Here is a 24,989-nt window from a genome sequence, read left to right as displayed (position 1 = left end):
CGGGAACATCTAATCATTAGGCTTCCTACTGCTAGCGTTTTGCAAACAAAAGAGCTATCGGTTATCTTTTAGATGGGCGATGAAAAATCCATTTGTGATTCGGGATATATTTTAGAGATATTAAGAGCTCAGGTAGACATTAAAATTTTAGTATTGAAATTACTATTTGAATGTAATATCGTTGGGTGCAGATTTAAGCAAATAAACTATTGTGTCAATTCAAATCGAGTATGCCGTAACTAAAATTTGTAAAAAAAATTACAAATTGTTTGATTAATTAATTGTATGCGATCATACAGCTGCATGTGTGTATGCTTGAGTATATAAACCTATATGGAATACAAATAAGATATCAAACAGCTCCAAAAACTAAAAATTGAATGTTTGATTGAGCCCTAAGAGAATTTAATTAGTGGTACTTATATACTATAACATTCTTATTGAAAAGCCCGATTCGGTTCGAAATTATGAAAATCTTTGTGATACACAATAGTACGAAAACAAATTTTCATAATTTCGAACCGACTTGGGCTTTCTAAATGAGCCATAAAAATATGCCGAACAAATATAAAAAAAAATTTGGGAAATTGTTTAATAATTTGTGCTTGTAAATATTTGTGGTTATTTTGATCAATTTTTTTCCCTTATTCCACTTATAGGAGCATAAGAAACTTCTACTTGTCCTCTTTTTAGAGTGAAGTTTCGGTTTTAGAAAACATTGTGCTACCTACAGGAAGTGGTCAACCGTAATTTTTTCTATCTTATATTTGAGAGAATTTGTTATACCCCCTTAATACAGAAAATACATAGTGTTACCGGTACTCACAAATGAAAAACATCTTTCGATTGAAACAAAATGTGTTTCATAATTTCAATTTTTTTTTTTGAGTGTATCTATATATTTAACAAAATTATAATGATAAAAACTTATTTTGAAAAATTTGATATTGGTGCACGATATGCGCTGCCATCTATATTGATTAAGAAATTACAATAGAAATTTTTTTTCTACATAAAAAAATCCTATTTTTCTATAGATTCTGCTGCGTATATAATATGTACATATATGTATACTCTAGAAATAAATAAATCTATGTAATTAGTTATGGATGTGTGTATAACAATAAGAAAGAAAATAATGATGATGGATAGAGTGGCTATTCAAAAATCATCGTATACATTGGTATATAATAAATAATGAAAATGAAAAAAAAAAGAAACCCAAATTAAATGATTGTTGTTTGTAATTTTTGTTTCTTTTGAAACTCTTTTAATATTCTTTTAAATGTGCTACGTCATGGTGGTACACAGTATTTAACATTGCATTCATGTAACTTCTACGTATACATATGTATAAAATAGTAAGTGAAAATTAAAAGAAAATTTCTCAATAGAATTGATTTTTTTTCTGTTACGCTTTAAAACAAAAATTAACTATAGTTAATTTTGATAAATTCGATGTCATTACAAAATACCTGCTCTTATAAGTAATTGCATTGAGAAAAGATTAAAGGTAATTTTTATATAGTATATAAAAGTGGAATATAGAAGGGCAATAAGCCATAGTTGGCTGCAATGTTTAAAATCTCTTTTCAGTAATCTATAATCTACAATTATGTTAGCTTGAAAATTCGAACTAGATTAGTATACTTTCTAATAATGTATACAATATAATTGTGGGGTCAAATGAATAATAAAATTATATTAAGATTTATATTCTTTAATTTAGATCCAAGTATGCAAAGATTTTGATATGATTCAATCCTTTTCATTTTGCATTATGGTGATGAGACTTAAAAGTTTCATATACATATGTGTCTAGTATATGTAATCAGACAATGAAAAAGACAATGATGTTTTAATTCTTATTAAAATCTTGTTTAACTTAATTAAATTTCAATTGTATATTGCTATTATATTGTATTAATTAGGCTATTCCACATTAAGAACTTCTCCAAAAAAATTTTTAAAAAAATTTCCGTTTGTCTGTCTGTCCGTCCGTCTGTCAGTATGTCTGTTTACAAAAATTCTACATTCTCGAAGATAAAACCCTAAAATTTTATATGTACGTAGAATTTTTTTTTTCCTACTTCACTCCCTTTGAGAGTATTGAACTTCTACAAAGCTTCTCCATTGAACTCTATTTTGCGCCAGTATTTTTATTTCTTCCCAAGTTTTTCCAGCTGTTGATAATTCTTTTGCGATTCTTCGCCTCCATGTAGCCGTTGTCTTCTTCTTTTCTTCTTTTGCCCTGTGGGTTTCACTCCATCGCCCGCCGCGCTATTGTACTCGGTGCCCTTCGGAGTGTATGTCCAATCCATTTTCTTCTTTTGATGGTGGACTTCACAGGATAGATCTTAACTAGAAATTTATTTTCGTAAAAAATTTTTATCAATTTTGCTACCCTCTAAAAGTAATAATCGCTTAAAGGCCTAAAAATGCCGTTTTTAAACTATTTGTTGTAACGAAACGAAAAAAATTTTTTTGTGACATTTTTGAAATTTCTGCAAAAGCTACTCTGCAGATTTGTTAAGCTACGCTATAGATTTGTTAAAATTTAAAAAAACAAAATAGCCGTTAAAATTAACCATTATCTAAAATAATTTCTTTTCAAATTTTTAATACCGGTTATTATTCTAGATGACAAAATGTAGGACTCTGAAATTTTAACAGCTATTCATATAAACAACTTATTTTCTAAGAAGAAATTTTTTATTCTTCTATTATCTCTAGAAATTCGTAAAATTCGAATTTTCGGCATCTTATATTTCCGAAACTGCAAGATTTTTCAAATTTTCAATAAATGCGGAAAGCTAACCGTAAATTCCATTCAATTCAACTATTATTTTAATGCTTCTTTTAATTTTTTTTTATTTTTGGTCATCCTGAATGTATGCAATATGTTTTATTATGTAGAATTTGATATATGAATGCAATTAATTTAAATAATGTAGCCTAGATTGCTTTTCAAAGTAGTGTTTTCGCTTGTTGAATGGAAAAGTGCTTCTTTGCAAATCATTTGTTTGGACAAAATTTATTCCGTACTAAATAAGGTTTAAAATGTTGATTTTTCCTCAAAATAATACTAAACATTTACCAATTTTATCAAAAATTTATACGATATTATTTCTATGCAATTTAAAATCAAATATTTTCAATATTAGCAGAAGACCAATTGGTATGGTTCAGATCAATTCAATTTTCAAAGATTCAAATTGAAATAAATACAATAAAATTTGTGTAAATGGAAGGTGCTTAACAAACAAGCACAAATTATTGAATCTGTATAATTATTGTGCTCATTAATTTTAAATGCATTCATGCATTTATGCAGTGACTTACATTGAAATTTTAAGCTGTATAAAATACTTAATTAATAATGGTATTAAATTTTAGTATATACTAACAATTAAATTTATGTAAATTCCAAAAAAATTTAAATCAAAAATTTAATTTTAATATTAATTATAATTTCACTGATTTTCTAAATATAGAATATAGAAGATAAAATTTTATGTTATAATTTTTTAATGCTCTTAAATTTTTTTGTGATAAAATAGAATACGAGTTTAAGGGAGCCTCAAAATTGAAATATCTTATTTCTATCGGTACCTTTATATTGCATGTATCATACACAGAAATATGCATATATACCAAATTTACGATAAAAACTTTAGCTTTTATAAATTTTATAAATAATTGTACCTGGACCTAAAATATAACTATCTTGAATTTTGAATATAGAATTTAAAAATTTCGATTTTTTTAAATAGGAATATATAATTAAAGTTGAAGGTTTAAAATTAAAAAGAACCCAAAAAAAAAAGGCTTACTAAAAATGAGGTACACATTAAATATTTCAAAGATTAGTCATATAATTAATTCTGTTTATTATATAATAATTTCTTACCTAAAGCTTATTTTAGGATGCCATTATAACCATCTAAGCATATATGAGAGAATATGTTTTATGTATATTTGGCGGGACTTTGTTTCTGTTATACTTAAATAATAAATTTTTTGTGGCTTATTTTAATGACCGTATTATAATTTTATCATAATTTTATTCTTAAAAAAAAAAAACAAATTCAAATTTTTTTTCGACTTCCGTTTCGATAATTTTTATATGTAAATTATATATGTATATATATATATATAAGTATGAGGATGAGTATGAGTATGAATAGGAGTATGTAATATAGATTTGTGTATCATATCTAAATTTGTTGAAAAAATTAGTTAATCTTCTTATGGTTTTAATATTTTTTCTTCGAAGGCAAACAATTTTCGTTTTTTATTTTAGAAACGTGGGAATAATTTATGGCTTATAATCATCCTGATATGTTATTCTTATTCTAATAAATATATTACTTTTAAATTCTAATAATATATTACACAATGCTTAAAACGAAATTAATGAAATTCACCAATTTCGAAGCAAAATCTAAATTAATAATTTTGGTAATTTTGGTAGATTCGTAGATTCGTAGATTCCAAGGGATCCGAGTGGGGCAGGAGCATCCCCCCAAGCCACCGCAGCCATTTTTGACTTATTGTAGCCACCCCACTCCCCCGTCTATAATATCCCCGTCCCGGTAATTTTGGTAACATCTAAACAATTGAGATTATTTGATTTAGTATTCAGGGAGTATGTTCTTATATATTTCTAATATTACTCGGGATTTGTGATTTAAAAATCGTGTTTGTTAAAGGATCACTGTCATGACCACCTTAAAGGATCATTTCAATATTCAAAATTCATTAATAAAGTTATTCAGAATTTTCAATATACGAGTTTGTTTTAGTATGTAATTAATATTGATTTAGGATTTACGTATTTTAAATCCAACCTAGTATAGTATAAAAGACAACGGAAACACATAATACAAGTATATTATGAATTAGCAAATGTGATTGAAATTGTTCGCCATTTTGTGAAAATGAAAAATTTGGCCGGAGTTTCTTTACAATATTATAGAATTTTTTTTTAATAATATTCTTTTAGGTATATATGACCATTGAATATAAAGAATTTATTTATAGTATATGAGAACTTGTTAACACTCAAATGAACACTCAAATTATGTTAATTCTTAAATTATATGCATTGAATTTATATAGAAAATTGAATTTTTTAAAGCAGTTACAGGAAAAATTTAATTGTATGTAATGTACAAGGTATAGTTCAAAGGAAATATTCTTTTAGAGATTTTCTAACTAAAATGGAAGAATATATCAATCGTATGGATGAAATTTTCGATTCGGTTATCATAACATAATGTCTTAGAACGAATTCGCTTTGCAAAGAATTTTCTATCACAGTCAATTATATTCTATGGCCTATTTGTGTTCTTAAAAAATAAGAATTTTGCAAATTTCATTGCACCGGAATTCTCTGCTTAAATACAATTTTTGCTAGCGAAATTATATAGGATTTCAGCTCTTTTAACTCAAAGCTAGCTTAAAAAATTGCTTCTCTTTTTATATTTCCTAAAATTCCTTTTTATTATTATTAAAAATTTTTTGCCAAATAATTTTTCCAAAATAATTTTTCCAAATATCCAATGGTCCAATAAACTTTTTTAACACAAATTTTTATATTGGAATTTCTTACAAAATATACTTGTATATGCATACAAACGTACATTCATTTGGTTCACAAAAATTCCTTTGAAATTTTGTAAATTTTATGCTTATAAAGAACAACTTATGTTTTTAAAATCCTATTGTCTTCAATTTGATGGACAAGAGATGAAATAAAAATAAGACAAAAATAAAAAAAAACTCGGGTCAAAAAGAGTTCGATCTTTAAATTTTCGCATTCATCACATTTTATTTTTCTTTTTTTCAAATAAATTGATAAATTTCAGAATTGCCAAATTTTTGCAATATTTTTTTATGTTCTTTTTTTCTGAAAAATATTTTTAATTTTAATTTTTTTTTTATGAATGAATGTCAGGGTAACGATTAAAAAATGATTTTCACCTCATTTATAAGATTAAAAAAAAAAGCGCAGACATTAAAAAAAGTGTTGTAAATAAGAAGGGTACAATTTTTTGCCCCTTGATTTTCCATGAAGCAGAAAATTATACAAAAGTGGCCATTTTTAAAAATTTCTCAAACATAACATGGGATTTCTCAAACATAATTCGATTCTATAAATTTGTGAATTAACAATATTAGTTTTCGAAAAACGACTACGATGTATGCACTACTTATATACATAATTACTATTTTCTTGGCAAATTCTGTTCAATTGTGCTTAAACAGTAAAAAATTATTTGGTATTATTGAGCTTATTATACTCAACAAGAGCTGATACCTATATATCGATTATTATTGTAAATTAATTAAATTTCTTTGTTATTCTGAGATATTCCATTTATTTTCTATTAAAGAATTAGAATATAAGCTGCTGGAAAAACACAAATTTTCGAACGATTGCAGCAAAGAAAATATTAAATTTTTGCATAGCTATAGGCGCAATTTTTGCATAAGTATAGGCAAAACACCTGCCTAATTAAAACTTTATGACTCAATGAGAGTGGAGGATGACTACCTATAATATCATGCACTATAGCCCTATTTTAATTATTTTAAGAAGGAAAAAATGTAAATATATAGGACCAAAAATTTTCTTTTAAATTATTTTTCCTTAGAATTCATATGATATCCCTCTAGAAAAGGGCTTATTCTGATATAAATAAGACACGCAAAAGTTGCTATGGATAGTAACCTAACTACTTATATCAACATCCAACTACTTAGGCTCAAGTATTATGCTTCAAATTCAGCATCTTTAATTTGTAGTTTCTTCTAATTAAGTTCGTATTTTTTGTTATTGAATTGAATAAAACTCCTAGTTACACTATGATTGGACTATGGTTTTCAATTTAATTCTGAAATTTTTTTTAACAAGATCATAACTAATACGTATTAACTCTATATTTTTCATCCTAATTCAATACTTCAATGATTTTTAATTATAAAAACAAAAAATAAATAAAATAAAAATCTTGGAATATCTTTTCGGAAACGAAATCCATCTAATTTGACAATAAAATTTTTTCCTTTGAAAAAATATCAAGATCATTTCATTTTCTTTTCATCTTCCTTTCAATAAATAAAGGTGTGTACCATATAACAATATCTTTAAAGATGAAAAAACAATATAAAAAGAAAAGTAGAGAAAAGGCAAGATGCTGTTGTTTTCTCCGTTTTTTTTGGTTCATATGAGCTAAAGTTCATTTATACATAGCAAATATTTGGGTTCATCTGTATAAATACGTATATCCTTATGTCTGAACATCCTTTAAAAAATGAGAATATATAGTTTTCAAAGAATTCGTCTGATTATTGTTATAAAATGGATAAAAATGAAAAAAATTAAAAACAAGAATCATGTTAACTTTAAAATTGTTAATCCACGCATTTTTTTTCTGCTTTGTTTGTGTTGACTGCTTCGTTTGAAAAGTATGGTTGTTTTTTGACGGCGTATAGAATATGTGATGACGAGCGACAGACAGAAATAAAAATCAGAAGTTAATAATGGTAAATAATTGGTTTGACTTGGAATTTTTAAATTTATTTCAATTTAATTTGATATTTTTTATATGCTTTTAAGTTTAATCCCTTGCAAAGGAGCAAAGAATTTTTTATATAAGATTATTGATTACATTGCTGCTAGATATTAGTTGAGCGGTGATGATTGTACATGTACTTATTAATTATTAATTTTATAACAGTTTCATTATTATTTGCAGTATAAGAATGCCTTTTGTGCAATTTGGTGTTTTTTCTTAATTCTTCCTGTTAATGTTGTATACTCTAATTATATTTTAATTAAAATATGTGTGTTTTCATTTTAGGGCTAGTTTTTGTAATTTACAAAATAAAATTTTAAGTTTGAAAAATTTCAAAAATTAATTTATAAATTTTATTAAACATACATAAAGGTTGACAAAGAGAAACATTGCATGCTATTGTATTTGATTCATTTCATTCAATTCAGACACTTTGTTTTGCCATCGTATTTGGAATAACCGTCTCATCTAAGCTCAGGTTATTGTAATTTACTTATATCAATTAATTATACGAATGAGGCATACATTGATTTCAATATTATAAGATGCTTTTACTATATCAGGTCATGAGTATAGAATAATTGAGTGTTATTAAAAATAATACTCGAAATGTTGTTGTTGGATGTCGTTGAATAATCCAACCCTTTTGCCTTAAAGATCACAACCTTTCCAACGAACGCGGACATAATTATAAAAATTCTCTCAATTTTCTCTTCATGGGGAGCAGTTCTTTCATCTTGTACTAAAGTGAAATAAACTAGATAAGAAGAACAGCAATGGATAGTAATCAAACAATACCATGGCAAAATTAATGGTAACCGTCATTGAAATGTGTTAGTTACTAATATAGATAGTATTTGTCATATTAAATAAATCTGAAAAATTATTTTAAATTTTTAATTAATTGCTCATTACTTTTTCACAAGCTAATTTTTTATATTTGCATATCATATTATTTTATTTATGCATAAATATATTTTTTATTACAGAAATTTGTATACCCACTTATACATATGTATATTATGTATTATATACGGAATATATTCACTTTGCGGCAACCCATGCAACATAAACCAGAAAGCATTTACGGTACCATGAAATATACATATTTGTGTTTATTCTTGCCCTCAACGCAATTCCAAGTTGATCTGCATTTATGATTACCGTCCGTAAAATTCGATATTCGTCCGTTTTGGCTTTAAAAATAGACACGAGAAATGTCCTCAAAAATATCTTTAAAAATTAAGCTAATATATGCTCATGACGTTTATTGTTCCCAAAAATTTTGAAAAACCCTACAAAATAAGTCTTGTTTAGGCGAATATTTAATTTTAGAAAATTCTATAGTTAACTCCTTTACTCATTAATGTTGAATATAATTTATTCTTGCAACACACTTATTTCTGACAAGTTTCGCTTTTGAAATCTCAAATTAATCAAAATGTTTTTCTTCATCTATTCAGTATAAAATTAAAATTTTTTCAAAATACTCAAATACAAAATTTATACTAAATCTGACACTATTAGCAAGAAAATTAAAATAAAATATATCTTATAACAAACAACTCAATGAGTATAACAAAAAAAAAAAAACCACCTAAAAAAGTTCAAAATTATTAATAAAAATTTGGTTTCCATTCCTGGAATTAAAGAGAATGAATTAAAAAAAAAAAAAGGAATACATCAAAAAATAAATTTTAAATTTTTTTTTCTTCCTTAAAAAGAAATTAAGTCATAAATATTATATCGAACACACCACCATCAGGAAACCTTATGACCAAAAAAAAAATGGCAGCAAAAAGACAAGAAAAAAATATGAAAAAAATTGAACTTGATTTGATTTGATTTTCAAAATAAAATTTTTCTGAAATTCTACAATATCACATGAAATTTTCATCTTAAATCATATGAGAATAGCACATAACTTTGCGTATATCTGCAAAGGTCTATATTAAAATGCAAAGTTTAAGAAAAAACGAGAAAAAAAATAGAGTTGACCTTGTCAACTCTGTGATACCCGTACGAATTTGTTATCCTGTGTGCGAATAAATATGCCATAACCGACTATGGCACAGACTATGACTTTAAGTTGTCCTATTACCATATTAATTTATGCAAAATTTCAGTACTGTATTTTTGAAAATACTGTGGTCGCCAAACTACTATTGAAGTTGTATGGCAGCTACCAGAAAGCACCAAGAAATTTTAACGGCCCTACTAATATATTCGCTTCTGAGAAATTTCAATACCATAGCTTTTATAGTTTCTGAGATATATAGCTAAATAAATTTTGAAGTTGTATGGCAGCTATCCGAACCGGTACCCCGATCATGTCCAATTTAAATAGGATTCTGGCACTTACTACAATAAATCATTTTCGAAAATTTGGTGAACTTAGCTCAATTAGTTTAAGAGTTATCGCTGGGACGGACGGAAGGATAGGCAAAGCTAAATCAAGTCAGAATTCGACGCTGATCAAAAACATAAACTTGAGTCTATATCTAAAACCGTTATTTCTTAGCGTTACAAACGGTAAGGCAAATTTAGTATACCTTTCGAACATACGTTCGTACTGGTATAATGAGTGAAATAAGGCCAAAAACTATACAAAAAGGTCTATAAGAAATTGAAATTGAACAATATATACAAAAAAAAATGAATGGCGTTCAATTTTTGTTATCTTTGTGTCATCATTACAATATATATGCATATGTATATGGTTCAATCTTTCATTTTTTTATCTTTATCATTATCATCATTTGTTATTATCATCAATATCATCTTATATATTATAATATTCTGTACTATAATTATATCACAATCTGCGTGTTAAACGCGATGATAATGCCAATTTTTATAAGTGTTAGGTAACAATCTTAATAATATACTTTGTATATTCATTATAAAAATAACTTATATACTTACATACAAACATATATACTCGTATATGTGGTGTATAATTTTGTGTAGCTATTACATATGCACATACATAATATATTGAAAGGCATACAAAGTTGAACGGAATGGAAAATAATGAATTTCTATGAAAAAGTTTTACCTTTGTAGACCTTTTTGTCAAAAAAAAAATTACGAAAGGAAAAAAAATTAAAAAATTAAAATTTTCTTTTACTTACTCGTATATTTATAAAAATTTAAACTTAAAGGGAATCTTGTGTCTGCTGTTTTTCTTATCTTCTTTTTCTCTTGAAGACTTTTAATACTAAAGTATATGGTTAGAGACTAAAGAGTGTATAAAGAAAATAAAAAAAATCAGTGTTTGCATGTACAAGTATAACTATATTTATAATCACATATAGTAGCTATATATAGTACCTTATTGTTATATGTAAGTATGTGTAAGTGTTATATTGAATATTGTATATATTGGTTCGGCACGCATCTTGAATTTAGTTTTGGTATTTTTCTTGTATCTTTTATGATTTTGGTTTTTGTTCCCTTTTACAATGATAATTACAGCTTGTGTCCTTGTTTTTTGTTTCCTTTCTTTCATTCTTTCTTTCTTTTATATTCACATGTACTGGAGTATAATAATGTTATACTCTGATCTTATTGTACCTAATATGCATTTACAACAGTAATATAACAATAACATGAGTATAATATTATAGTAATATGTGGGTATGAATGTAGATATGTACGTAAATAGAGTTTGTTTCTTTATTTTGTATTATTATAACGGATACAGGTTGTTTATATAATAAATAATCGCGATTTTTAAAAAGAAAATTTTTAAAATTATAATTCTTCTATACAAATATATATGTGTATGTACGTAATATTTAGTGCGAAAAATATCATATAAAAAAAAGAAAGAAAGAGGCGCGATAATAAACGATAAAATTAAGACAAATTTCCATTCAAAAGACCATAATATACAAACAAAAAAGTCCTGTTCTTCCTCTTCTTCTCATTATTGTTGTTATTGTTATTTTAAAGAAAAACTGTGTTGTTGTTATTTTGTTGTTAATAAATGTTATACATATACATACATATATACGATTAGATACACCTTGCAGAAAAAATACTCTTTTTTTTTACCGAATAAATTTTTGCTGTCTCTTGTTGGTTCTGTTTCTTTTGTATTTTGAAAATGTTAAAAAAAAAAAACACTTGTTGGTAGTGTTTAGTTTTACAGTATTTTTAAGGTAATCTTCTCATTATAAAAAAAAAATTTTACAATCTGTATAAAAGCCAACTATAAAAAAAAAGATTGTGTTGGAGTTAAAATCAATTTTTTTTTATTCTGGCATAAATTTTGTAGATTTGAAAAAAAACAACAACATTGAAATGTAATTTTTCATTCATTCTCAAAATTATAAGATTCCGACTCAAATCCTCTTCTTTATTATATATCTACTGCGACTCCTAATTCTAATCTGGCTATACGATTATTTCCAAATTAAAACTTCATCTTTGATCATAACTTTGACTCTGAGTCTTTATACATAATTTTTTTTTTTGATTTTATTCCAATTTCGGCACAAATAATATACGAACTCTTTAGCAAATTAGAATTATCATTTTAAATTCTCTATTCCGATTTCAAAAATTTTAGCTAACTAGGTTGTCATTTGATATTACTTACCCCAATATTGACTATTGCTCAAAATATTTTTAACACCGTATACTTGTATTTTCTTTTAAAGTTTGTTATAAGAGCGTTCTTACATTCTAAAAATTTCACCTTTATTAAATTTTTCTATCCTTTTTCATATATTTAAATAATTGTTCTATAATTGCTAGTTATGAATGTAAATTTTATAATTTTAATATGAATAATTTTTCAAATTGTAAGTGATGGTAAAGTAACATCTTTTTGCGGTATAACTACTCTTTCATTTGTTGTTTAATACACAAATGGGAAGTGCGGTAATAATAGCATTTATTATAGTAGAATTAAGAAAATTTAAAAGGAAATTTTTTAATATAGAATTACTGCTGAGAAGTCAAACGAAAAAATAAAACACAAAACCGTAAAAATTGCATACTTCTAGGAAATTCGGCATATTTCTAAGAATTCGGAAATTAAATGCGCCTAATTGATTATATTAACATAAAAACGTCGTCGTGCGGGAAGGTGAAGAACTTAAATTCGTGTCAATAAAACTGCAAAACAATTGGACAAAAATTCGCGACAGATGCTTTATGAACTTATGACTTTCATTTTTTCTAATATTTCCAATTTTAAGAGCTTTCAATCTTCACAACTCTTGTTGTTTTTACATCTATACAAAAACGATCCATTCGCTAATAAAGGGTTAAATATTTTCTTAATTTTTCATTCTCCGAACTTTTTAAATATAATCTTTAAAATATAAATTGTGTAGTTACCTGTTGTATATGAGAAACCATTTCTTCAATTTTTTATTTTCATATTTTTTTTTTTTTTTAGAGATAATGAACTTTAATCGAGATTTTTGTGATTGTGAATCGATTCGATCTGGAAGGTGATTTTATTTTGTGCGGTGAACAACATAGGAAAAAATGAAAAATCTTTTTGATGGTTACACACAAAAAAAAAAGCAAAAAGAGATGAAAAAAAAAATGTGCTTACGAATTTTTCGAATAATTTTTCTTCTAGGAAAAAAAAAATTATTTTTCTGTTTTATAAATTTTTCTTTAAACCAAAACAAATTTATAATTTTGTTTTTTTTCTTATTATTTCAAGAAAACCAAAATTATGAATCTGACAAGAAATAAAATATTAAAGTGTAACTAATTAAAGTGAAATAAAATAAAATAAAATGAATTAAGGCTATATACCGCCGCCAATCTTTATTTCATAAAAAGGCTTTAATCTAGGTGAGGTCTAATCACGTTTTATATAAAATGTGCCCGTGCATTTAATTTATTTATATATATATATAAAGGGGTAGAGTATTGATAATTTAAAGAAAAAAAGACAGGTTTACAGAAAAAGAAACAAAAAAAAAGAAAATAGCTATTAGTTTTGCAGGTATGTTAATACACCTTCAAGAAAAAGATTTACAAATTTTGCCCTGAAAATTTTAAAGATGGTATATATTGGCTGTTATTCTCTATATTAAAGAATATTGTTGAATAAATTATGAATCTTCATATATAGCCCATACCTGCAAATAGAAAAATAGAAAAATAAAAATTATTAATTAAAATTGAAAATAAATTGAATTTTCTTTTTGTTTTTTAAAAAATATTCATAAGAAATTTTAATAAATTAATTGTTGCATAGTTATTTTAATTTCGAATAGATTTGTTTCCAATAGGGAATGGTACAGTTGTAATATAATATGTTTTGTGATTTGTTTTCTGAACAACAAAAAACACCTAAAGGAATGGAAAATAATCCGTGATCATAAAAGTGATTTTTCTGGTTATACACTTGTAATTATAATATAGTGTTCACAATTATAGAAATATTATTATTGTAAGAATAGGCAAATGTAATTGCAAATATTATTCTGCTAAATGAATAATAATATTATGGTGGCTCCCTTTTCGTTAAAACTTGCTTTTCTAACTACCTTATACAAAATAATGTTTTTGATATTAATAAAAGTATTACGAATTTTTTCAATTTAAAATTCTTAAAAATTCAATTCGAAATATTAAGATTTTCATACAATTTTATAATTACTAAAATAATTGCATAATTTTAGGCAATATTATTTATTCTTTGCCTTGATTATAATATTTATAATTGGATATCGATTTTAGAAAATTTATAGGGGAATATTGTAAATCTTTACAGTCAGAAAAAAAAACTTAATTATGACTATGGTACCAGACAAGCGAATAATCATTGTTCTAATGTCCTAATTTATTGTTATTCATTGAAGTTCCCGAATAACACGAACAAAATTACGCGAATTGTAAAGTTTTTAAAATGTTCAAGAATCTAAAATTCTTGATTAATATTTGGACTTGATTTCATGTTCCAAATTGATTCCTTTTTTTTTTTGGCCACTTATAATTTGGTTTTAATTTTTATTCTAGTTTAAAATTTAAAATGCAATTAATTAATATCGAAAAATATTTTTAATTTACATAGTTAAATTTTAAGCCTAAGAACACGAAAATTGTAATTAATTTGAATGAAAATTTGAAGTGCATATTAATTATACTTTTCAAGTATTTATAATTTATTAAAAGTCTTTTTTCCTTTAATATTATGCGACTTTTTAAGTCTTGTGTCAAAATAATTCACTTAATTAAATTTTAATTTTAAATTAAATATGTGAAATAGCAACCTAAATACTAAATTCATTTATTATGTAATTAAATACGATGATAAAATTTATCCTAAATATTTTGTCGCTAATATATACTTGGTAAATAAGTAGTTAAAGATTTTAATTTTTATAAATGTACGACTTCATGTATAATTGATAACTACTCTTAATCGGATAATATACATTCATATTCTTGATATCACAACGTATATTAGTACATTAGCAATAATAATTTCAATTTAAGTTTATATAAAAAAAAAATCGGCATTTGATTAAAAAATCAAAGGTTTAATAATAATTTGTTATGCAAATAGTGTAGTTTTTGTGTATAAGCGAAATTAATGATTTTATAATTTTTTATAAAAAATAGTTATTAATTATAATTTTATGAATTTTAATGGATATTAAAATTTTTAATATTTTTAAATTATATATTGCAATTATTTTAAGTTTTGGAGTATTTTAGCTTTACATTTGAGTTAATAGAATTGTTTAGCTTAATTCAAGACTCAAACCCTGTTCTCTACTCTGTTTTCATTTATTCGAATTCACGAGTAAATTATTAAGATTAATAATGATTTTTAATTCTTTAATAATTTATCAATTTTATTTATTGATAGTTTTCAATAGACTGAACTTGGCACTTGATCACATATTTTTTTTGGTCAATATTGGGACAATTTTTTTCATAAAATCATATAATATAGTTAAATGCAATAATATGTATAGTCAATTCAAATTTCGAATATGAAAAATATTTACTATTTTAATAATATTTTCAGAAAATGAGCTGTTCTTAATCATTGAAGTTAATCAAACATTACTGTTAATCAATTATTTACGTACAATTTTTTTCTTTATAAAAAAAAAAAACCGTTTTAGTTAAATGATGCCATCAGCTATATGCACATATAATGATCATGTTATACAAGAATGAAATATTTGTATGAAGTATAGAATATCAAAATATATACATACTACATATGCAGTACTCGAGAATACTTAAAGATTTTGTAAAAAAAAAAACAACATAAAATATGCGTTACTAATATGTTTTTCTTCTTATACTTGCGCGAACATTTTACTTAAAGAACATTGTGAAACACTAAAATCAAAAAATAATATAAAAAATGTGCATATAAAATGAATTATGAGATTTTAATGCCTTTAGGGTTTTCATTGAGTTGCAACTTCTTATATACCTACAAAAAAAAACTCAATGTATATACTGCAATGAAAAAAACATCACAAAATATCAATGAAGTATAAAAGAAAAATTTTCATTTTAAATTCATTCTATTCACTTAATAAACAACCATTAATATGGCATTTTGATTTGCAATAAAATAATTGCATTGCTTTCTATAGTACGTGGTTCAATGCTAAAAGTATTTATAATATTAGGAAAACAGAGAAAAATTAAAATAAAGAATGAAGAAGAAAAATTTGCAAGTTAAAAAAAAAAGAGTACAATAGTAATAACCTTTGGGATCTCAACTGACATTTAAAATCCTTACATATTATTTTTTGCTAGTGAATTTTTTGATTTTATTTTAAAGCCGCGTTTTTGTATAAAATATATAGTTTTTTATTTATAAATTTATAGCCCTATTGTATTACTACAATTCAAGTTTTACTATAGATCTACATTATATAGTTATAATAGTTTTCTTTTTTATATTGACTCGTAAATAATATTTCCCGTTTTATATATGTATATATGTATATAACTTTTATTCCTGCATTTTGAAATTGTTCTGGTGAACATCACATTAAAGAAAGAAGTAATTGATTAAGAAAAATATTCTCTCATTTTAGTTTAAATAAATTTTTTGACTACTTTTGACAATTTATTCAATATTCTTTAATTTTTGGGCATATTTTCAAAGTTCTGCACACGATCTATATTGCGATAAATATAAAAAAATTGAAAATAAATTTTTTAGGGTTTCCTCTTTTCAATACCTCTTTTAGCTCTTTCAAACACTGTTTATTTTATGGTTCTATTTTGTTTGGAACGAAAGTTGTAATTAAAAAGATTTTTGAATGTGAAAATTTTCTAAAATTTTGCTAAAATCTTTGTTTCTCAGAAATTATTGAGATTTAGCAGCCATTCCGAAATGAAAGTTTCACCCGATTTTTGATACTTTGACCAAAAGTATATACATATTTGTGCTTATCTTTTTGAATCATCGTGTGTAATGGTATACTGGCATTTTTTGTACTATATAGTGCTTTAACAAATTTCTCGAACGGATTAAGATCTTTTTTTTTTAATACTCTATTGCATAATTATAATAAAATTTTGTTCATGTGTTTAAAAATTGCGGAGATCCAATGGTTTACTCTGAGATCAAAAGCGCCCCGTTGGAAAATTTCTTCTAAAATCTACTAACATCCGGAATATTTACTATTAATATTTTACTATAAAGGTTTTTTTTTTCTGAACTCCTCTTTTGAAACAGGGATCATTTCCAGAAATTTTCCTAGACAAGATTTATAGATCTCATCGAATTCCATTCCAACAATACCCCGTGTGAAAAGATTTGTCACATATAACACGGAATTATAGAATTCACATATTACAGGGGGCTACAAATTTTTAGTGTATCTTGTGTTTTACTTTTATGTCATTAGCAGGTTAAGTTAAATGTTCTTTTTTGGATATTGCTCGTACAAATGTCAAAGATTATGGTAATTCTACTCAAATTTAATATGTATGCTATAAACAATAAAAATTTTAAACCAGAAAAGGACAACATTAAGTTATAGTGTTACCGCTTATGAATTCTGTTTGCATGTAATACGTGAAACATAATACAATTATTTCGCTGCCCAAAAATTTAATTTAATTTTTATATTCTAAAATGTTATATTCAAATTTTTAATTAAATTTGCATTAAAAATTAACAAATATGCAGTCTCATATACTAATCTTAATATTATTAAAAGAAATGTTATAAATCTGTAAAAAAAGAAAAAGAAAATTGGTACAATAAAAACTTTAATAGAAAAAAAATACATAAAACATTTAAAAAAAAAAAAGTAATAAAAAACTCATAAATAAAAATTTTTTTTTTCAATTTTCAATTCGTTTTTGATTGTCTTTATGTTTTTTTTTATATAGCAGCTATTAAATTAATATATTAAATATAAAACGTGACTATAAAAATTAAAGAAAAACAAGGAAAACAAAATCCATTAGAGTTAATCAAAATGATCCGAAAATCGTTCAGTTCTATTGAATTAAAAATATTCAAAAAAAAAAAATTTACACAAAAGTGTTAAAAAATTTTCTTATTAATTTTAAAAATGGAAGGTGTAAATTTTCCATTTACAATAAAGCGGATATAAAATTTTGTATAAGAATTTCTTTTATTATTTTCCTTTATATTTGAAATATTTTAAGAATTTTATTAGCGTATATTAGTTAATTAATAAATAAAATACTGTTATAAAATTTATATTTCGAGAAGAATTCCATTTGAATTGTATTTATAGAACTAGAGAACCATAAAATTTTGAAGAGTTTTTATTATTTCTGTTGAAAATTAGGAAGAATCACATGCATATTAGTAATTTATATCAGAAAAAGTGTGTATATATATGACGCAGATTATCCTGTAACTAATTTTTGTATATAAATTCAAGTTTCAGGTTGCGAATGTATACTGGAATTATGTGAAGTATATTGAATATTGAAAAGTCTATCAGAAAAATCACAGAGTTTTGAGTTTGACTGCTGCAATGAAACACTATTTTATGTTGTATTGAGAAGAATACACATAGGCAAATGTATACTTTGTGAGCATTCACAATAATTGAAAATTTATTTACTAAATTGGTTGTAAAACTTGCTTTAATGAAATAACAATGAATACATTTTAGTGAACATATGTGTGATGGGAAATTTACTTTGAGATCTAAATACATTGGAAAAGTGGTATTATTTCTTAAATGTTTTATCTGATTATTGGCAAATCCTTCTGATCACTAAAAGCATTAACGGTATAGTTTTTGTGAAAAAAAATTTAAGAAATTATTAAATATGGATAGTGAATTTGTTTCATTATAGGCCTAGGAACAAACAAATTCAGATATAATCATTTGGTACTAAAAAAGAAGATGAAATTTTTCCGAGATTAATCCTTAAGGCCAAAAGAAGCGAAGAAATATAATTGTTCTTGTACATTGTAAAATATTTCTTACACACTGATAATATTTGTAGATTGGATTGAAAATTATCACATTGTATCTATTAAAGTTTAGACCATTTCTTTCCTTTCGTATAATGGCAATTATTTTATCGACTAATTGAGAACTAGAAAATTTGAACCAAATTCGAATTCATATAATTTTAAGATAATAAAAATATCACAAATTTTTTTTTTTAAAAATTAATTAAAAAACTTTTAAACATAATTTTAAATGATTATTTTCTTTATATTACGAATTTTCATTAAAAACCACATTAAACTTAAAGTAATAAAATCTATAATTTTGTGTTTAAATATCGCGATATTTTTGTACATATACATATATATACAAAGTGCATGTATGTGTATCTTGTACAATATTAAATTAACTTAATTATTTAGATAATTTATTAAATTAATTTTTTAAAAAACCACATGATTATACAAATTGAATTTATAGAGTTTATTTACTCGTATATTTACTCGTATATGAGTGTATGTTTAATTATAAGTAAATTTATAAGTTACGTCCCGATCATACTCACACCATATACTTATACAAAAAAAACAAAAACATAAAAATCATCTATAAAGGTCGTTCATTTGATCATTTGCAGATAATTTTTAATTTTTAATATTATAGGACAAAAAAAAAAAAACAAATAATTTTTTCTTCTCATTTTTAAATCGACAATAAGAGTCAATTAAAATTAAAATTAAAAAATTACGCGATAGCAATAAAATATGTGTACGTATATGAAAAAAAAACAAAGAACAGCAAGAAAAATAAAGTCCTCCTATCGTGGAGCAAAACTCATTAAAAAATTAAGAAAGAAAAGACAAATGAGGAGAATAAAGATAAAATGAAATGAAAATTGTAAAAGAAAAACAAAAACGAATAATTATCCAGAAATATAAAGCGATAAAATTAAAAGCTTTTGAATGTTCATCGTATTGATGGGGCTGATTCTGACTAAAGTAAATGGCTAATAATAATAAAAAAAAAATCTTTTTTTTTTTTAGTGAGAAAAAACAAAAATTTTGTTTTTTTTTTTTTAAACAACAAAACAGCGCACATATGCGGTAAAAATGTAAAGTTAAAAATTTATTTATTTTTTTCTTTTAACTTTAAAATCGTATACAGATAGATCTACAGTGTGTTTCAGGAATTTGTCTTCTGATCTTCTATGCTTGTCTGCTAATATTATAACTGGAATAAGCTTAATGAATTTAATAAGCTTCCCTTGAACTTAGTTTTTATCTTGATTTTGAGGGAGCATTTTTGACAATTTTAAATTTTAAATTATTCACAATTAACCCTTGCATTTCCTCCTCAGTTATGTTAAAAGCGAGTTGAACTTTTTTCACTTTAAGAAATTTCTCAAAAATCAAATAATTTTTAATAAAGGCATAACTGGATATAACACTAAGATTCTTTGTTGAAAATGAAAATAGCACTCTGCTGATTTTATGAAAATAGCACTCTGCTGAAATAAGTAATTTAGTAGCTTCTTATGAAACTTATTTTAACGATTCTTAAAAGCTAAAATCAATAAGATTTTTATCCTACGTAATTTTTATAGAGGGCAATAAAGAGGCTAATTTTTTAATTCAGATGGAAATAATAACATTAAAGATCTTTGAAGAAAAATTTACCCTCTACTCAATTTTTCTTGTAAATATTTTTTTAATCTATAAGAACTCCACCAAGTTTATGATTTTATAATTTCTTGTATGGTACACCTATTTAGCGCATATACACATTATGTCATCCTATATTAAGTATAGGAAATAATTTTTATAGCTCTGTAGGGTACAAAGTATATATGTATGTACACTATATTATCTAAAAGAATTTTTTTGTATATTTTTTTTAATGAAAGAAATTTTTATTATTTTAAAAATCTCTTGGATGGTGGTATCAAGTTAAATAAATGCCGAAACAATTAAAATTATCATTTATATCTGCAAAATAATAATAATAATGAGAAAAAGCAAAAAAAAAATTGAACAGTGAATTTCTTGTTTAAATGTCAATTTGAACTTGTTTTAATATACCCATATAACGAGGTCCGGAATTTAAATCGAAAATTTTAAACTTCCTAAAATGCTAGTGAATTTAAAAACATTTGAATGTTCTGAACAAAATTTTAAAGTTGAAGAACGTATACAAATTTTACAATATTATAAAATTATTATTTTCCTTTAAAATGTACAAGTATCCCACTTCGAACAAATGCGTCAGTTACCTAAATTTCATCAATCTATATGTGGCGCGTGAGATATTAATTCTTAAATTGGTATAGTAAGATGAGAATTTTTACTCAAAATTGAAATAATATAATAGTTATAAAAATAAAGTTCTGTGGTTTATTTTTTACAAATTTTTATTCTTAACTTTAGTGCGCAAACTTAAAACTGATCAAAATTTGGAAGAAAATACGTCAGGCCGCATGGGAATTCTTTTTATATAGAACTACCCAACTTAATCGACAACGCTTTAAGACCCAGAGCAGCAATCTAATCGAATCTTTGACATAATTCCAAAATTTTTAATTCCTTTCAAATATTTTGTTCTTATTTCACATTATATAAAATAATATAAGAATATTTTTTTGTAAAATTATTGAATTCTAATTCTTGTTATTCGTCAAATATTGGATCTATCTTGTACAATTGATCTTAAATCTTTGCCCTTTAAAAATAATCCAATTTTTCCACATAATTTATATTTTTTGAGAAAATGAAAAAAGATAACTGAAAAAGGCACTTTTTTTTAAATCCTTTGCTTTCAACTCTTTAAATTAAAGTGTATTTAAAGATTTGTTTAGATATAAGCATACATACATACAGCATACAACACAAATATGTTATAATATGCAAATTTTTTTTCCTGATCTCTGTCATCACATGTACAATATAATATGATCGCAATTCTTTGAGCATATCATCATCATATACTTAACATCCACATACTCATCACCGCTCAGAAAATGAGAAAACCATTTGATTTACTTAATATTCGTTTGTTTTTTTTGTAATTTTTATTTTACACAATATTTTCGTTGTTAGCCTATACGTACGTTTATGTTATACTTTAATGTAGGATTTGATACAGTTACATATATGTGGGTATAATGGAGAATAAGATATTTTGCAGAATTAAAATTTTAAGTCTGTCATGACTGAATGTCCATTTCTGGTTCACAGATATATAATAAATTTAGAACCATATAAAATGGAAGATTTTTTTTTTAAGAATTTTATCTTAAACATTTTTCTTTTCATTATATTGTTATCTTATACTCATTCTTTTTAAAAACATATTATATGACTTACGTTTTGCTTTGATACGACGACATGAGAGCAGGATTTTTTAAATAAAAACGAAATGAAAAATCCTTCTTTTTCGTTAACGTTGAATTTGGTATTGTATTGGCTATAGCCGCCAAACATTTTTTTTCTGTTTATTTTATTCAAGACCCAAAAACATAACAGCACATATTGAATTATCAACCGTTGAAATCTCTCAGTGGGTTGAGAATAATATTGAGCATATATGCAAATAATATACTGACTCATGTATACAATTTCAAGTTGATTTTGAGTTCATATATGTATGTATGTATAAACAGATGGAAATAATAAAAATTATCCACACCGTTTAATATCATATACATTTATACAGAGAAATATTAAAGTATGATGAAATGATCGAATAAGAATATGAAAAGATTTAAGATTTTTTATGAGCTTAAAGTTTTCAGCATTTTATTTATATTATATAGGAACTTAATGAAATGTGAGACATTACGGTGACTCTTGGTATATTATACTGCACTTTGAATATTATTTACGATTGATTGAAAAATCTTTAATTTTTTGCCTTCCTTTTATTACATATAAATTTAAATTATTAATAGAAATTATTGTAATGGTGACAGATTAGAGGTTACCCAGTATGTTATAGTTTATATCACAATCAATATGAATGCAAGTTATGAAAAGTTATTCGCGATAAAAATTAAATTATTTTAAAGAAATAAATAAATTTGCATAAGGAAACCATGTGAAGAATTCAAAAATAATTTTTAGTATTGCATAGGTTACATACCAAATACTTGTAGAGACAAAAATAATTAGAGAAAACTTAATGGTGATTTGATGAGAAATCAAAATGATAGACTTAAAATTAAAGAACTATGCATTTTCAAAAAAGTTTTAGATTTTTAAAGGTTTTCATTATGATTATTAATAATTTGGAAATTTGTTTCCTTTTCAGCTTATATACAACAATCGAAATCCCGCAATAGTTTGTAAATGAAACGCCATCCTGCTAGGGAATTCTATTATGCACAAGTGTCTTCATATAACAGTGCAAATTATTTGAGCATCGTGTCATTTTTTTAATTTTGTGATAGATATTTTTGTTGTTTCCAATTTTAATTTTGTAGAAGATCGTTCACATGAGTGAGTATTTTTTGGTATTATTTAACAGTGATGCACAGTTATGGCGTTTATATTTCGTTACTAAAACATAATGACATCTATTGAAATAAAAATTTCGTGACTATACTATTTTCAATTATACTCCTTTACAATTTTGTTATAAGTTCAGGGTATTACTTGCATCTCTATAAGAACAATTAAATCTTTTTTTCTCGTCAATTTTATTAAAAGTTATTCACCAAATATTTTAACTATGTATACTTATGTACATCAAGGTCCTCGAGTTTCTAGAACTCTCCGCATATTACCCTTATTACAATTTAATTTTATATTTAACAACAGATTTAAAAACAGAGTTGGGGAATTCGTGTAGAAATTATTTTATATTTATACTATTACATGAAACCTAAAATGGTCTTCATTAAGAATCCTGTAATTTCCTGTATTCAATGCTTAAGCCTTATTTTACGTTTTCTTCAAAAAAAAACAAAAATTGATTTATAACTCTAGTACGTATATTTTCGAATTACCCCTATACATATTCGAGAGAAGTCAGGAGTTCACTTTAAAAGGTTCAACTGAAATATATGATAAAGTAGGTATATAATATTAATCCAGTTTTCAGGAAACCGTATTAAATTGTCAACAGCGTTTATATGAATTATTTTCGAAAATATGCATATGTATATGTATATTGTATACATACATATGTATATATGCATATATGGTGGCATCATACGCGGTATATTATGCAGTGCGGTCCCTATTGTCATTTTTTATATATAAATATAAATGTGCATATGTATACTATAATATTATATAAACATAATACACATATATGATGTGTCTTTTTCTTTAAACCTAATTTTATTACCTTTATAAGATTTTATCATCGTTCTCTTGTTCTTTTTTTTTTTTTTGGTTTCTTCCTTTTTTCCCTCTTAGTGTCAATTCTTTCATGTTGTGAATGAAATTCTTTTTTGTTTTTTTGTTTTGCCCCACTCTGTACTCTAACGTATGCATATTGAATTGAGGTATATATAGAAAACGAATGAAAAACTCTGCGGCTGACTGAATATTTTGAATCGATAAAACTGGATTATTATTTTGATCGTATAATACGATTATCAAATCATTAATTACAGAATTATACTAATTTGTTGGTACCTCAAATAAAAAAAAATTAAATTTAAATTTATTAAACTAACCATAATAAAAAAAAAGGAAAGACTACCAATAAGTATAGATTATTTAAAAAATGTATGACAGTTAGAAGAGTAGAGTGGAGGGGGAAACAGAGTTCAAGAATCAAAAAATTAAGGAATTGAAATTAAATTGGAATTAAGAAAAAAAAATTTTTTTTTTTTTAATCTAAAATGATGATTCGATTTTTTTTTCGTTAAAATTTAAATTAAATAATCTTATTTTTATTATTAATTTTTTTAGTTTTTTTTTCCCTCCATTGCCTTTATCCAATCGCTTTGCGTCTTCTTTAGGTTATCCGCTTTATTTTTTATTCATAAATTATA

At 24.6% G+C, this 24,989-nt stretch overlaps 1 protein-coding gene across 2 annotated transcripts in view; it reads right to left on the bottom strand.

The window, feature by feature from the left end:
• Positions 1-24,989, bottom strand: part of LOC129618893 (frizzled-3) — a 68,135-nt gene that overhangs the window by 2,183 nt on the left and 40,963 nt on the right. Inside the window, exon 1 of one of the 2 annotated variants that reach the window (XM_055533921.1) lies at positions 12,936-12,975. The exons of the other annotated variant lie outside the window; for it this stretch is intronic. Coding sequence (XP_055389896.1) covers positions 12,936-12,956 — 21 coding nt within the window. The 5' untranslated portion in view covers positions 12,957-12,975. Of the gene's footprint in view, positions 1-12,935; positions 12,976-24,989 lie in introns of those variants that run through there. 2 annotated transcript variants of the gene reach the window in all.

This window comes from Condylostylus longicornis, unplaced genomic scaffold, assembly GCF_029603195.1.
Source record: "Condylostylus longicornis isolate FDR11 unplaced genomic scaffold, ASM2960319v2 ptg000010l, whole genome shotgun sequence".
In the NCBI taxonomy this organism is placed as follows: Eukaryota; Metazoa; Arthropoda; class Insecta; order Diptera; family Dolichopodidae; genus Condylostylus; species Condylostylus longicornis.
The sequence above is the reverse complement of the archived record's forward strand: the minus strand, read 5'-3'. Positions and strand labels throughout refer to the sequence as shown.